Consider the following 17,131-nt stretch of genomic DNA (forward strand, 5'->3'; position numbering starts at 1 on the left):
CCATCCAGCCATCTCATCCTCTGGTGTACCCTATTCCTCCTGCCCTCAATCCTTCCCAGCATCAGGGTCTTTTCCAATGAGTTAACTCTTTGCATGAGGTGGCCAAAAGTATTGGAGTTTCAGCCTCAGCATCAGTCCTTCCAATGAACAACCAGGACTGGTCTCCTTTAGAATGGACTGGTTGGATCTCTTTGCAGTCCAAGGGACTCTCAAGAGTCTTCTCCAACACCATAGTTCAAAAGCATTAGTTCTTTAGCGCTCAGCATTCTTCACAGTCAAACTCTCACATCCATGCGTGAGCACTGGAAAAACCATAGCCTTGACTAGATGGACCTTTGTTGGCAAAGTAATATCTCTGCTTTTGACTATGCTATCTAGGTTGGTCATAACATTCCTTCCAAGGAGTAAGTGTCTTTTAATTTCATGGCTGCAATCACTATCTGCAGTGATTTTGGAACCCCCAGAAATAAAGTCTGACACTGTTTCCACTGTTTCCCCATCTGTTTGCCATGAAGTGATGTGACCAGATGCCATGATGTTAGTTTTCTGAATGTTGAGCTTTAAGCCAAATTTTTCACTCTCCTCTTTCACTTTCACAAAGAGATTCTTTAGTTCCTCTTCACTTTCTGTCATAAAGGTGATGTCATCTGCATATCTGAGGTTATTGATATTTCTCCCAGCAATCTTGATTACAGCTTGTGTTTCTTCCATCCCAGCGTTTCTCATGATGTACTCTGCATATAAGTTAAATAAGCAGGGTGACAATATACAGCCTTGACGTACTTCTTTTCCTATTTGGAACCAGTCTGTTGTTCCCTGTCCAGTTCTAACTGTTGCTTCCTGATCTGCATATAGGTTTCTCAAGAGGCAGGTCAAGTGGTCTGGTATTCCCATCTCTTTCAGAATTTTCCAGTTGATTGTGATCCACACAGTCAAAGGCTTTGGCATAGTCAATAAACCAGAAATAGATGTTTTTCTGGAACTCTCTTGCTTTTTCAATGACCCAGCAGATGTTGGCAATTTGATCTTTGGTTCCTCTGCCTTTTCTAAAACTAGCTTAAACATCTGGAAGTTCACAGTTCATGTACTGCTGAAGTCTGGCTTGGAGAATTTTGAGCATTACGTTACTAGTGTGTGAGATGAGTGCAATTGTGCAGTAGTTTGAGCATTCTTTGGCATTGCCTTTCTTTGGGATTGGAATGAAAACTTTTTCCAATCCTGTGGCCACTGCTGAGTTTTCCAAACTTGCTGGCATATTGAGCACAACACTTTCACAGCATCATCTTTCAGGATTTGAAATAGCTCAACTGGAATTCCATCACCTCCACTAGCTTTGTTGGTAGTGATGCTTTCTAAGACCCATTTGACTTCACATTCCAGGATGTCTGGCTCTGGGTGAGTGATCACACCATTGTGATTATCTTGATCATGAAGATCTATTTTGTACAGTTCTTCTGTGTATTCTTGCCACCTCTTCTTAATATCTTCTGCTTCTGCTAGGTCCATACTGCCCTTTATCGAGCCCACCTTTGCATGAAATGTTCCCTTGGTATCTCTGATTTTCTTGAAGAGATCTCTAGTCTTTCCCATTCTGGTGTTTTTCTCTATTTCTTTGCATTTAATGCTGAGGAAGTCTTTCTTATCTCTCCTTGCTTTTCTTTGGAACTCTGCATTCAAATGGGAATATCTTTCCTTTTTTCCTTTGCTTTTCATTTTTCTCCTTTTCACAACTATTTTTAAGGCCTCCTCAAACAGCCATTTTGCTTTTTTGCATTTTTTCCAGAGGATGGTCTTGATCCCTGTCTCCTGTACAATGTCCAATGTCATGAAGCTCTGTCCATAGTTCATCAAGCACTCTGTCTATCAGATCTAGTCCCTTAAATCTATTTCTCACTTCCACTGTATAATAATAAGGGATTTGATTTAGGCCATACCTGAATGGTCTAGTGTTTTCCCTACTTTCTTCAATTTAAGTCTGAATTTGGCAATAAGGAGCTCATGATCTGAGCCACAGTCAGCTCCTGGTCTTATTTTTGCTGACTGTATAGAGCTTCTCCATCTTTGGCTGCAAAGAATATAATCAATCTGATTTCAGTGTCGACCATCTGGTGATGTCCATGTGTAGGGTCTTCTTTTGTGTTGTTGGAAGAGGGTTTTTGCTATGACCATTGTGTTCTTTTGGCAAAACTCTATTAGCCTTTGCCCTGCTTCATTCTGTATTCCAAGGCCAAATTTGCCTGTTACTCCAGGTATTTCTTGATCCTACTTTTGCATTCCAGTCCCCTATAATGAAAAGGACATCTTTTTTTTTTTTTTTTGGATGTTAGTTCAAAAAGGTCTTGTAGATCTTCATAGAACCATTCAACTTTACCTTCTTCAATGTTATTGGTTGGGACATAGGCTTGGATCACCATGATATTGAATGGTTTGCCTTGGAAATGAACAGAGATCATTCTGTCATTTTTGAGATTGCATCCATGTACTGCATTTTGGCCTCTTTTATTGACCATGATGACTAGTCCATTTCTCCTAAGGGATTCCTGCCCATAGTAGTAGATAGAATGGTCATCTGAGTTAAACTCACCCAGTCCAGTCCATTTTAGTTCACTGATTCCTAGAATGATGATGTTCACTCTTGCCATCTCCTGTTTGGCCACTTCCAATTTGCCTTGATTCATGGACCTAACATTCCAGGTCCCTATGCAATATTGCTCTTACAGCATCGGACCTTGCTTCTATCACCAGTTATATCCACAACTGGGTATTGTTTTTGCTTTGGCTCCATCCCTTCATTCTTTCTACCGTTATTTCTCCACTGATCTCCTGTAGCATATTAAGCACCTACTGACCTGGGGAGTTCCTCTTTCAGTATCCTACCATTTTGCCCTTTCATACCATTCATGGGGTTCTCAAGGCAAGAATACTGAAGTGGTTTACCATTTTCATTGAGTTAGACAAGGCTGTGGTCCATGTGATCAGATTGGCTAGTTTTCTATGATTATGGTTTCAGTGTGTCTGCCCTCTGATGCCCTCTTGCAACACCTACCATCTTACTTGGGTTTCTCTTACCTTGGAGGTGTGGTATCTCTTCACAGCTGCTCCAGTAAAGTGCAGCTACTGCTCCTTACCTTGGACGAGGTTGCCCCTCCTGACCTTTAGCTTGGAGTAGCTCCTCTTGGCCCTCCTATGCCCGTGCAGCCACCGCTCCTTGAATGTGGGGTTGCTCCTCTCAGCCGCCACCCCTAACCTCGGACATGAGGTAGCTGCTCTCGTCCCAATATTCAATTAATTGACATCAATATTTAGTTACTCTCTGCCATTCCCTGGCATGCTCATGCTTTTCTGCTCCAGGCATTTCTTTCTCCCTGTTTTCTTTTTCTCCTCCTGTAAAGAAACTTTCAGTAGTCTGTTTTGTATGTGTTTAATATTGAAGCCTATAAATTGTAAATATTAAGATAATAATAATAGCTAAATTTTGTATTGTGGTTACCTTGTCCCAGACATCCTTCAAAGTATTTTACATATATTCATTCATTTAATACTCATAAAAATCCTATGTAGTAGGTTCTATCATCTCATTTCATTGACTATGGGGCACATTGATTGTAAAGCGCATTGTAATTATTTTTGTCAGTTGAACTCTGAAATATCATCTCTCTCTTACAAATGAGAATCTCAAGATAATGAGAGGTTTAGCTTTTGACCTATGTTGGAGAAGACTCTTGAGAGTCCTTTGGATCTCAAAGAGTAAGGAGATCAGTAAGGAGATCCAACTAGTTTATCTTAAAGCAGATCAATCCTGAGTATTCATTGGAAGGACTGACGCTGAAGCTGAAACTCCAATACTTTGGCCAACTTTTGTGAAAAACTGACTCATTTGAAGAAAAGACCCTGATGCTTGGAAAGATTGAAGGTGGGAGGAGAAGGGAAAGACAGAGGATAAGATGGTTGGATGGCATCACCAACTCAATGGACATGAGTTTGAGTGGGTTCTTGGAGTTAGTGATGGACAGGGAAGCCTGGAGTGCTGCAGTCCATGGGGCTACAAAGAGTTGTACATGACTGAGCAACTGAACTGAACTGAGAGGTTTAGTAAATTGCCCAAGAAAGGCTGGTGCTAAAAATGATGGGGCCAGGATGCAGACTGGGCTAGTTATTGCCAGTGTCCATGCTTTTGAACATGGTGCTATCTTGCTATATGATGAGTCACATATCTGGGCTGTTTCTGTATTTCTCAAATCACAAACAGCTTTCCCAGTAGATCTCAAAGGAAGTCATAGGATAAACATGATGCCACCTACTTGACTATCTGTATTTGACAAGAAAGGATTAAATTGCCTTTCTACTATTAAATAGTAGATATATTAAATAGTAGAAGGCAAGATATATTCATGTTTTAGGTAGAACTTAAGACTTGTGCTTGCTTATGTTTGATGTTTTATACACTATTTTGAAAACATTGTTTTAATTCTTAATCCTATCATTTAATCCAGACACTTGTTTATATCACACAGGATTATTACAACTGATTTTTCCCATTCGCTTTTCTCACTCTGAATACCCGACCAACCCTGTGTCTCATTGTCTAACTAGTCATCTTATAGCTCTGCTTGAATTAGAGAACTTATTTGCTAGGAGTTATTAGTAGTATTCCCATTTACAAGTGAAACCACAATCTCCTATTAAAACTTCTATTAAGGTTCTCCTTGAGTCCTGAAACTTGCATTGCTTTCTTTTACCTTGGGTGAGATTTCTGCAAGCTTCATTTTTATTTCCCTTCCTCTGCTATTCAATTAACCTGATGAGTTCACGTCCTGATTCCAAAATATTCATGATTCTTTCTATCACCCATAGCACCTTTGCATATAACAGTCCCTCAAGAAATACTTTCAACTGTTGAATAAACAAATGAATGAAAAACAGCCCATGGCTTTTCCTCATCAGTGACTTCCATTTATCTAAGGCAGCAGTGATGGTTTAGGAAGAGTGACAGGGAGAATTAGGAGTTTTCAAATCCTGTCCCTGACACTAGTCTCTGTCTCTGTAAACCTGAGGATTATTGGACTCTCAGAATTTCAGATAAGATAGTTCAGAGAGGACCCACGTTACAGATCAGTTCTGGATCGATTCATGTGAGATAAACTCATTCATGAGTTTCTCATTCTTTACCAAAATATCATCTCAGCTGCTTCTATGATAATCACCATGCTACTGCAGGAGAAACAGAAATGAGCACATTATTGTCGCTCCCAAGAGTAGGGCGTATAACAGAGCTAAAGAGTGCAAACATTTCTCTGGTACTGGGGCCTAGTACACCATGTGCATCTTCCTCTTCCAAATTTAGCCCTCAGAGCAATAAACCTCAGAGCAACTGCTGCCTGAGGGATGGGCCTGGTGAATAGAGGATGCTGGGATGCTATAAGCCTTTAACAGAAGGATGGAGACATTCCAGAATCCAGTTGTGGATTTCCAGTGCTCTCGCAGAACCTTCCTCTGAAGTCAAATAAAAAGAAACAATAACAACAACCCCATCAGTTCTCTGCCCACACCTATGCTGAATCAGTGCCCACAGAGGGCACCCCACCCAGTGAGGGGTTTAGGTCTGTGTTCCGGGGACTGCTCACTTGTGGCCCTTGGAGTTTGTCCTTTCTGTGTTACAAAGGGTGACAATGTAGACTTAATCAGCACACCTAACATTCTGTCACCACCGCCAACTAGAAGGGATAATGAGAAGACAGGAAAGCAGCAACGGGGGGATTTCTTTCATCTGTGGCACTCAGAATGGCAGATTCTTGCTTCCAGGATCCTGGGGATGAAGGGCAGCCTGCTATGCACCTGGGTGTGATCCAGTCTCCCTCTACCATCACTCTGGGCTTTGAACATGCCCCGTTGATTCTATAAGAACTCCTTTTCTGGGCCCACACCTCATGAATCACTTCCTTTCCAAAAACAGGAGACTGAGACACTATAGGGAGCCTGTTACTTGACAACAAGGTACAGCAGCTCTTCCCTTACCAGCCACAGGATATTGGACATGTGGTGTCTGGAAGTTACATCTGTGAGTTACTGCTCCTGGATGGAATGCTTAATGGTGTTGCCCAGGAAATGTCAGGGCATCAGCTCAGCCTCCAGGCAGAAACAGACTCTTCTTGCCAAGAGTGCTTTTAGTATCATTTCCACCCCCAGAGCCAGCAGGATAACAGATCAAGGTGGAGAGAGTGCTGCTGCCATAGCAAATCTGGGCTCTAGGGGAAGAGTGACACAGAGAGACTGACATGGGAAGACAATCCCACACAGCATTTCATTAAAAGGAGGTGGCCGGCAGTTAGCAGAACTGAGTGAGGGGAGGCATGGTTTTTCATAGGAATTAAGTGACAGAAGACTTTAAATTTCAGACTGTGTTTTAAGAAGGCACAGAAGCAGACTGAGATCTACCAAGAAGCACCTAAAGCCGTGGGACTCATGAAGGGACAAAATCATGTCCTAGAATAGACAACAACAGTGTGTAAATGCTGGAAGAGGATCCAGAGACTCTTGCCATGGGATTCACACTGAAGAGAGATTATCACCAGCACAGAGGTGAGGAAGCTAAGATGGATATTCCGAATCTATTAATATTCAGATGCAGAAGTGTTGCTAGAGACAATCATATTCCATAGAAGTATGTATTCAGACAGTCTCAGAAAAACTGGTTTTTCCATCAAGTCCTAAATTTAGAAAAGTTTCTCAGCTACATATACATTCATTATTCAAGTCAAAGGCCTAATGTCCATAGTGAAAGTGAAGTCGCTCAGTCGTGTCCGACTCTTTGTGACCCCATGGCCTGTAGCTTACCAGGCTTCTCGGTCCATGGGATTTTCCAGGCAAGAATACTGGAGTGGGTTACCATTTTCTTCTCTAGGAGATCTTCCCGACCCAGGGATTGAACCTGGGTCTCCCACATTGTAGGTAACGCTTTCCCGTCTGAGCCAGACACACACACGCACAAAAAGTGCCATTTAAACCAAAAGTTTAATTCTACTACGTATTGTCTACATCACTTGTGTTCAACTGGTAGTTTGTAATAGAAACCCTCCTAATTTGTAGTCTATGTAACCGAAGGAGAGTAGGAATGAAGTTCATACCTTGACTACTGGTTAGATTACTCAGCAATTTTGTCCCACTCATGACATATACCACCAAAGACAAATGCCAAATGCATAAACAATACTTTTCATTTTTATTGCTTTAACATATGTAGTTCCAGTTAAGCAAATTATTAATAAACTACACTGACATGAGTTAAATAATGTTTCAAATAATACTGCATAATTTCAAAACAAACCCAGTGTTACATGTGTGAAATAATTGAAATGCAATGAAAAAAAATTAGTTTGATTCAGTTTAGCACAAAAGACATGCAGAATCTCAAACAAGGAATATTTGGGCTTCTATGTCAATGTCATGAGGGTATTAAAGAGCTTTATCTGTTCCTGGATAAATAATTCATTTTTATTGACTGATGAAACTGACCTCAAAGATAAATAATGACCTGACAGCTCCACAAACACTTTTGCCAAAGTTTACCCATGGCCAAACCATAAAACTTCTCCAAGTCGGCTGTTACTATAGTGGAAGGTTCACTCAGCATCATTCTGCCTTCTGCATAGCAGAGTGAGGTATGGAAGCAAAATAGTTTGAAACCCCTCAAATGCCATTAAAGTTTAGTTCTCAAGATATTGCTATGATAAAGATGACTGTTATCAACTCCCTGCTTTTATTTCATCTCAGAGTGTCTTAATTTAAATCTGCCTTCATCCTGACTTACCATGTGCACATTACCTTCAGAAATGTCACTATGTTTGAACTATCACATTTGTTGTCTATAAAAGTACATACAGTAAAGTAAGTGACTGTTTTTGTCATTGTTGTGTTTGTTTTATTCTTGCCAGGTTGCTATGGAACTAAAAACAAAATAAAAATGGAAAGCAGAGGCATCTGGAAATCTTTCACTGGAAGTTTTAATTTCTACTTAATCACCCAACAACTTGCCCAAGAAAATCTTGCTTTAGAGTCCCAACTATTAAGTACTAAATTGGGCATAGCATATGTCTACTTCTGTTTTCAGGGATGTGTTATTCATGGACATCAAAGAAAAATCTTTATGCTGTCTTTCAGATCCAATGAGATTTTCTTTGGAGGAATTTTACTGCACAAGGTCAGCTTTCAAAATCAGAAGCATGGCTTAACCCTCAAAGGCAATTGCTGAAATCCTCATATTTATATCTCATTGTATACTAGCAGACAAGAATAGAGGGCTCTAATGGTATAAGATTTAGCAAGCAATGGAATACTATCTCTATAATATTTTCAAAATTAATTTTATGTTTAAAGCCTCAAGAAGACAAGTTCTCATTAACTGAGAGCATGAACTAAATGCCTAGACTTTCCCCTTTTGCTTCATGAATAAACATTCCAATTCAAATTTGATGTTAGAAACCCAGACCAAAGAAACTTGTCATTCTCAGCTAGACTATCAGTGAATATCACAGAGAGCTTCAGATAATTCATGAAGATTGAAAACAGCTGTGACATGTTGAGGACTGGCCTGCTGCTGCTAAGTCACTTCAGTCGTGTCTGACTCTGTGCGACCCCATGGATGGCAGCCCACCAGGTTCCCCTGTCCCTGGGATTCTCCAGGCAAGAACACTGGAGTGGGTTGCCATTTCCTCCTCTAATGCATGAAAGTGAAAAGTGAAAGTGAAGTCGCTCAGTTGTGTCCGACCCTCAGCGATCCCATGGACTGCAGTCTTCCAGGCTCCTCTGTCCATGGGATTTTCCAGGCAAGAGTACTGGAGTGGGGTGGACAAGTCCTACTCTGGAGGACTGGCCTAGGACTGCATAATACATGGCTGTCTGAATAGAAAAAAATACATATAACTTCAGGTTTTGAACTATTGCTGTAGTTATTAAAAGGGGGCTTTAAAATGTTTAGAGATGCTACATATTTTAAGACCAAATACTCAGAACAAACAAATAAGCATTCTTCTTGAAGATGCAAAGGAAAGAAAACTGTCAAATTAAAAAAATATCTCATTTGGAATGAAAACAGAGGACATGAGCAGAATTAGTATTCTGCTAGTACCATTTAGATAGCTGCTGTAATATATGTCCTACATTGAAGAGATGTTTAGAGATGGTTGTTAGAAATCTGAGCCTCTTTTAAAAGAACTTCCTTCTGGAGCTTCTTTTTATGACAGTTGGGAATAGGCACCATCATTCTGAGGCACTAGGTACTCAAAAGTGAAGACCCCAAATAAATACATTCACACTTAAAGGAAACATTTCTGACTCCACTTTAAGAAAGACCAGGAAGTCAACTACCCCAGGCCTGAGAAGGAGAGGTATAGCAAGCAACAGGGGCAAGAGGGAGAGCCTAGCCTTCAGTTGTCTCTAGGAAGAAGGATCATGTAAAGTCAAAGAATTGAATTTGCTTACAGTCAGGTACATATCGTATTCATTTTGTTACCTCTATAAAGAAGGAAACCTACATTTCCTATGGTTCAGTCAGTTTAGAATTCAAGGAAATTTTACCTTATTTCAGTAATCCTTGTCCAGTCCTCCCATGGGATCCATAACTTTAAACACATAAATACATATTAGCAGTAAAGAAGGAAAGAAATTGTGTCTACAAATATTTGTTACCAACTGATGCAAAAGATGGGTTTTAAACATACATCTCCATGGAAGATTTCACTTCTATGGAAGGTAATTTGGTGTTTTCATTTGATTTCAGATCACATAGATGAGATATTCATTCCTTATATACCTGATTGTCTTTGTTCAGTTCTTAGAGGTGATAATATTCAGTTAATTACTTATATACCTACCAATGATGTGGGGGGTGTATATATGTATGTATGTGTGTGTGTGTGCACAAAGTTTTGATCCCTTGTTCTTACACAGGAACTCAGCCAGCATTTGAAATGTGTATTTCGTTTTCACCTGAAAAATCCCATCTCATTTTCGAGGAAATCTGCTGTGATGGCTAAAAGTTCAGACTCTACATTGCAAACAAATTTTAAAGCCAATGAGTTTTGTAGCAAGATCCATATCCTTACTTTCTTTATCCAAGGAATAGAACTGATAATGTTTATCACATAGGGTTATTTAAAAAAATTAAGTAGGGTAATAGCGTTTACCATAGACTTAGCTCATGGCAAGAATCACTGTTTTGTTATCTGATGTATCCTAAGAACCTAGGGCAGTGTTTGGAACATCAACATTGCTCAACAAATATTTGTTAAATATATAATATCTTGATTCACTCTGATACTGGTAAGAATTTCACCCATCATCAGCCTAGAAAATTGTCTGGATTTCTGCTTCTCATCTTGCAAATAATATCACTAAATGATCCTCAAAATTACACAATGCGTCCTCCTGCCCCGACCTGACTTCATTCCAAACCGCCAAAGACAAGTGCCCCGTCTTATCCTTAAAATCTTCCTCAGGTTGAGGTTGCCAAATCTTCACAGAACTCTTCCTCTCTCTGGTATAAAAGTTCACTGCTTCAGCAACTACCTTTCTTATTCCCTTCTCCACCTCTGTCATTTACCTACTTTCTTTTAACTGCTCTGTACTTACTGATTTTTTTCCTCCAACTTGTTCATTTTGAAGGTCAGTCCTTGGGTTTTGTTCTCATAAACCAGTGGGAGTTTGGGGTTCCTAGAAGCCAGCCTATAGCCATGAACATCTCATCCCACAAGCTACATAAAGGCCAGACCAAACCATCTACCATCTGAAGGTAAGATTGGGTTCCCTTTAGAAGTGGTTCTCTCAATTAGTATTATCAACAATGTTCAAGAATAGGTCCTCTCTATCTTGGTGGGGGGAAAATTCACATGTATAATGATGAACATGATGAACATAGGAAATTATTCTTTTGCTTTAATAGAAAATGTTTCTTGTTCATGTAAATTAGTTAAAATGGCAAAAAATACACTTAAAATTTTAATTCTTCTCTCTCATTTTGAGATATCTAGGATAGTATTAACACCTTGATTAGGACATCTTTAGTTGCTTAAACCTGGTTTTAACAACATCCATATTTTTCTATTCTAATAGACCCAAAGAACCAAAATGAAAACTTTAAACTACTTTGTGTGTAGACTTTTCTGTCATTAGGCCTGACTTGTTTATTTGGTAGTAAAACAATGCAAAATACTAATAATAAAGATATTCTAATGGTATGGGAAGGGGGTTATGAAAAAAATGCTATAGGGTTTTTGTCTGATTAAGTGTTGCTTTCTGGCATGTGATATATAAATGAAAAATTATATATAAATACACGTTTTCCAGGTTGCACATTTTTGTCAACTTAAAAAGAATTATTAAAATAATATTCAGGTTATTTTCTTTTAACTGGATTCCCCTAAATTTTCTGACCAAGTCAAATAAAAATATTTCTGACCTTCCAAAGAGAAAAATGGTTATTTGCTACCTAAATATGCAATAGACAGACAATCTTAACAAAAGGCAGGCTGACAAAAGAAAGTATGGATTTCATTCAATTTCATATTCTGGTGCTTGCTTTGCTGACCTAGAAAATTACAGTGACAGTGGAACAGTTCTGCAGTGAGTTCACTAGAGAAGGCTAAATATGACCAGGAAAAGTCTCCATCTCATTCTACTCATTCTACCACTATAAAAAGTGTGTATCCATGGGAACCACAATCCCTAGCAGAGAAGTGTGGATTTGACACCAAAAAAGGTAAGGATGTTTTTTGGAATAGGAAGAAAAAAAAAAAAAAAAGGATAATGCCATTGGGATTTTAAGCTAATAATTTTAGCTAGAATGCCATTAATCAATTGATATATGGGATGGACTCCTAAAAGGTGATGAGAGATTTTTGGTGCACGGACCAAGAGGAAAGCACATTATTTGGGAGTAATTGACTGGGATGAGCATGCCTGACTGTCATTCTGGTAGCAAACTGTTAGCAGTTAATAGGAAGCTACAAGCTCAAGGATGATGAGATGCAAAGACCACCCTTAAAGTAAAGGTGTAGGAAGCCATTGGAAATACCTCTACTGTTAGATGTTAGTCTTTTCAGCTGCTCATTAAAATTTGAGGAGCACTAATTATTAGATTTGAGGCCCAAATTGGGTACTTAACTGTGTGTCCCCAATTTTGTCTTGTTTTAATGTGACTTGAAAACTGACCTCCTTGGAAGCTATTAAGTGTGCAACAATGTCAGCCTGATGAAGCAGACCTTTCTGTTTTAGTCATGGGGGTACTTATCCTTCATACAGAAGGAATTTTATGGGGGAACATATATGTTAACATTGATAAATTAAGAGATTTGCAAAGAACAGAGGCAATTTTAAGAATATTGCATCTAATATATTCAGTTTTTATTAATGTCATAAGACAACTACAAAGGGAATAATTTAAAATTTTCCTTAGAAATTTAGTGTTTGAATTTTTTCCAGACTCATTTATTGAGTCCATTAGAAAGTAAGAAATATTTTAATTTATTAATTTCCACTTGTGATAAGTATACTGGAAAGATTTATATTTATCATCTTTCCAATTTGATGAAAACCTTCCAGTTTTTCAACTAAAAATTCTTTAGTAGATTATGATTTCAAAGACCTTTGCTACCTTCTGATTTCAGTTCAATGTTTGCCAGTGATGCTAGTGGCTAACCAGGTTGGAACTGTCATTCTAGGTGATATATACCGTCTCCTCCCTCTCAAAGACTTTTTTCCTACATAAATTGATTTCACTAAAGGAAAAAGGTGAGTTTTGATTAGCAAGATAAAGCAAAGTATCATTAGAAGAAGCACAAATCTCTGTGATGTGATTTAAAAAGGTGCATAGATGGGCAATCACTATCATTAGGAAATTTCAGTCATTCCCCTACAGAAGCAGAGCTCAGTTATAAATATATACACCATCTTCATACATACTGATTAGATTCATTTAACTATGTTTTATAATGCAAGGATTTGTTAATGTATTTGCTGCTAATTTTGCTTATAAGTATTATACTATTAGCAGGCTTGAATTGAATTAGACTGTGAGACGCTGCACACTGCGGGAATTGAGTCAGGTGGACAGATGTCTTTCTCAGCTCTGCTTATCTTGTTCTTATTGCATCTTTGATTACTGCAACAGGCGTTACTCCTGGGACATTCTCCAAGGTAATTTTTTTTTTTTACCATTATTATGTTTTCCTTAATTATAGTTGTTTGCTTTAAGCTAAGCTGGCAACCATCTGTTTTGAAGAGGGGGACTTTTTCACATCTCATTTTGGGTAAAGAGTCATTTTTTAAAGATAGATACAGAGATTATTTGATAATCATATAATTTCAAGTTGTTTATATTGTTTTGGCATCCAATGCTGCCTCCTAAACTCAAAGCTGTGGAAGGCTGGTGTAGAAGCAGACAGATACTAGATTTTGTAAATGAGACTCATTATTCTTGAGTGTATGGCTTAGAAGCTAAGATATACTAGTTTGATAATTTTTAAATAAATTATTTTCTCACTTCTGAGAGAGTGTGATAGATGTAACTCTCGTAACGTCCTCGTAGAACAGAAAATGATGGGAACATTTCAACAAAGAAATCCCCTGTTTTGCCCCAGTTAGCTAGCTAGTTTTGGAAAACAATTATTTGGATTCTCTGATTCCTTTACGCACTGCTTTTTCATTCAGGGAGTAGACTCTGTTCAGAATAATTATTGTGGGCCAGTGCATACTCAGTTTTAACTATGCATACTATGCATACTTGCCCACAGGAAGAAGTTTATAGCTTTTGCTCTTAGAAAGTTTACTTACTTAGCCCAGGAAACTGAGCATTGTGGAAGAAAAATAGAATACATTACAATGAAAAGTTTGCATTTTTCTCATAATTTATAATGAACAATTATAAATTATAATGAACGATTAAATGCATTCCCATTTGCTCAACAGCACAAACATCATGCTCTCAACTTTTATGCATCCTTGTGTTTCACACATTCTTTTACCCAAACTAGTCCTCCTATCATCAACTGAAGGTGTATGTTTAAACTTTACCTTGTCAAACTATGATGACATGGTTGTTGAAAAAATCCATTAATGGTGATTTATTACAAAGTGAAGTCATAATTTTGGTATAATTTTGATAGAGTAGAATAGGAAATGCATGTTTGAAATCCTAGGAATGGGAACTCTATGCATGAAAAAAAAGTAAAACTGAAAGTTGACTCCTCCAAAGAGAGATGGGAGTAGAAAGAGAGAAGCATTGCACTAGTCTCTGAAACTGTTATAACATCCATTATGAACTCAACTAGGAATGAGCAATGATGGTAAAGTGACCTGAATGACTTTTATTGTAAAACATGTTATCAAAATCACTTCAGCTTCTTTAACTCTACTTCATAGTTCAGTGGTACAATTTGCTCATATTTTTTGAGTTATATTTTACTCAATATCAAAAGGTTTCTCAAATTGGTCTTTTCCTGTTAATTATACTTGCAAGCTGATACAAATAAAGTTTTAGAGTCATGCAGAACTCTTTGCACTTCTTGTATCATAACTTACTTGGGGATATACTTAGATGCCCATATCCTCAATGGAGGATAACTCTTCCTCCATATATTAATATGTATTCTGGTGAACCTTCTTAAACCCAAAACTCAGTGTGCACAACTGTTGAACACAATGGAACTCTGAAACACACACATTTGTGACATGAAAACTCATAACTTTTATAATGTTGTTTCATAAATAATCAAGACAGACACTGAAAATCCAGAAGTAGCTTGACTGTTCATACCTGTTTAGTTTCTGATGGATATTAGCCCAATCAGTTGACAGTAGTTACAAATATCTACAGATTGATTTTTTTTTCCCCCTGTTGAAGGAATCACACATCTGCCAGGTTAGATGAGATAAATGACGTATGTGGAGATTAAATTGGAAAGTATTTTTATGAAATCTTTTGTTTGCATTGAAAACCAAGTCAAGAGCTCATGTCAATGTTTTAATTCAAATGGTGAATTTAATTGAAAAGGGTGAGTATACTTAACCTATTATGGATGAACAGGACTCACTTGAGAAATGAATATAAGATATTCTGTGCTGAGAAAGGCTGAATGACACCTGGAGATTGCATTCATTCAATAAGCATATGTTGGCCATACAGAAATGACAATGACAAGATCCCAAATATATGTTGCTCATGTGGGTTAGGGTTTCAACCTTTTACATTATTTGTGGGTTAAATTCTAAGTTAGTGAACTTACAGAACTAATCAAGTGTAAAAATAAAGGAGTGTGTGTTTAGCCAGGACTTTGTAATATACACACTAGAGTAGAACAGTGGTTTCAGTAGACTTGTCTTCCTCTGAATTCACTCATGACTTGCACTGGGTGGATTTTTTTCTTTGCTGAGCCTCGTCTGACAGCTGCATAAGTTTCCTCTGGTTTCTCTCTTTTAATCAAGGGCTTTTTTGCAGGAGCCTTCATTCTCCACATCACAACTGGGTGCCGGGGCCCAGTGGGACTCTGAATTCGGATGATCTTGGTTGAGGCAATGTAAGACATTTTCACTGTTTGCACTACAGCATTCATTAAATTTTTGGCTGCTTGGATCAGGGAGGTGACACTGTCCAACTGTAGGGAGGGAAATAAAAGCTATTACTTGAGAACATAATCAGGAATTTAAAGAGATTTAATGTTACAGAAAGTGAAATATGCAACACTTGTTTTTACCCCAGAAATGACAGCTATTTTATCTCAGAAATGAATGAGTTAATTCACATTTTATGTATCTATGTAAATTATCACATCAATCTATGTTAATCATTTAGTTATTCATCTGATGCATAAATAGATCCATATTCTATTTTCTAAGATGATATCTTAGGTTAATTTTTTTTCTTGGTTTTCAGTGAACTCTATTGTATAGCTTCTATATCATATCATAAGGACCAGAAGGTTACAGCTTTCTTTGTAATGGATCTCCATATTTCCAGGGTTAATGTTGACCCCTTGTATAACAGATGACTACCTACAATAAAAGCTCTATCATGTAAAAGTACTTAGTAAGAACAACTGAAAAGTCTTAGGGAATTCATAGTCTAAGATAAATAATATATACATATACATACATGCATGTAAACCACTAATTTTCATGAATATTTCACTAATAATTCCACTTAAAAGAGTTTTTTAAACACAGAATGATTAAGCTATCATGCAGAGTATTAAAATAGATAAAACTAAGGCCTTACAGTCAAATCTGGTTTAAATTCCAGGACTTGCCACTTAATAATATAAATTAATCATTTAACTATCTTCATTCTAGTTTTCTCAGATATTAAATAGGAAAGGAATGTTTATTAAAGTCAAAATAACATATATAAATAGCCTTATAGAGTGATTGTCAGTTATGAAATATTTCCTTTGTTTCTTGTGAAGGTTGAGAAAATTGCTTAATCTTATACTAATGAAATTTCTAAAAGAAACCTTTCCCACATAACTTTATTTTGTAACTTTTGTTTTCTGGGTTGTTCACAAAAACAGTCTCTGGACAAAACGAGGTGATATTCCTAGAATCTTGGAAAATACTTTAGGGCTATCTAAGCTGGTTCGTTTATATAACTAATGCTTCCTCCATTGTTTTGGCTGGCAGATTGTCACCCACAGCCAATTCACACAGGAAGATGTGTCTCTACTGTCACCTCTCTGTGATGCGTGCTGTCAGGGTTGAGGCTCAAACACTGGCTCTGCAGATACCGAAATCCATCAGCAGCTGCCTGGCCTAAGTACTTTACCTTCGCGGTTCAGGGAGTCTCATCTCACATACAGAATAAATGAGTGAAGGGAAGTAGTAAGCTGAGGTTATGTGCCTGGGGCAGTGGTCTAGCTGGCTGCTTTCCTGGGAGAAAATTTAATTAGCTCCATTATATGCCCAGTCTGAAATCCTTGAAAAGGTAACACCAAACAATATGTAAGTTGAGAGGCAGTGATACTTGGAAATTACACTAGAAGTCTTTTTACTTATTGAAACCAGGAATGTAAAATCTGTGCATGTGGCAGGAATGACATTTTTTTTTAACGAAAATTAAACAAGATTTCATGAAGCACTCACACTCAAA

At 37.8% G+C, this 17,131-nt stretch overlaps 1 protein-coding gene across 6 annotated transcripts in view; it reads right to left on the reverse strand.

Moving 5' to 3' along the window:
- Positions 1-7,196: 7,196 nt before the first annotated feature.
- Positions 7,197-17,131, reverse strand: part of CTNNA3 (catenin alpha 3) — a 1,860,557-nt gene continuing 1,850,622 nt past the window's right edge. For all 6 annotated transcript variants that reach the window (XM_004021400.6, XM_060406827.1, XM_060406829.1 and 3 more), the window contains one exon: positions 7,197-15,644. In XM_004021400.6, the coding sequence (XP_004021449.1) occupies positions 15,357-15,644 (288 nt within the window). In that variant the 3' untranslated portion in view covers positions 7,197-15,356. The remainder of the gene's footprint in view (positions 15,645-17,131) is intronic.

This window comes from Ovis aries, chromosome 25 (assembly GCF_016772045.2).
Source record: "Ovis aries strain OAR_USU_Benz2616 breed Rambouillet chromosome 25, ARS-UI_Ramb_v3.0, whole genome shotgun sequence".
Lineage (NCBI taxonomy): Eukaryota > Metazoa > Chordata > Mammalia > Artiodactyla > Bovidae > Ovis > Ovis aries.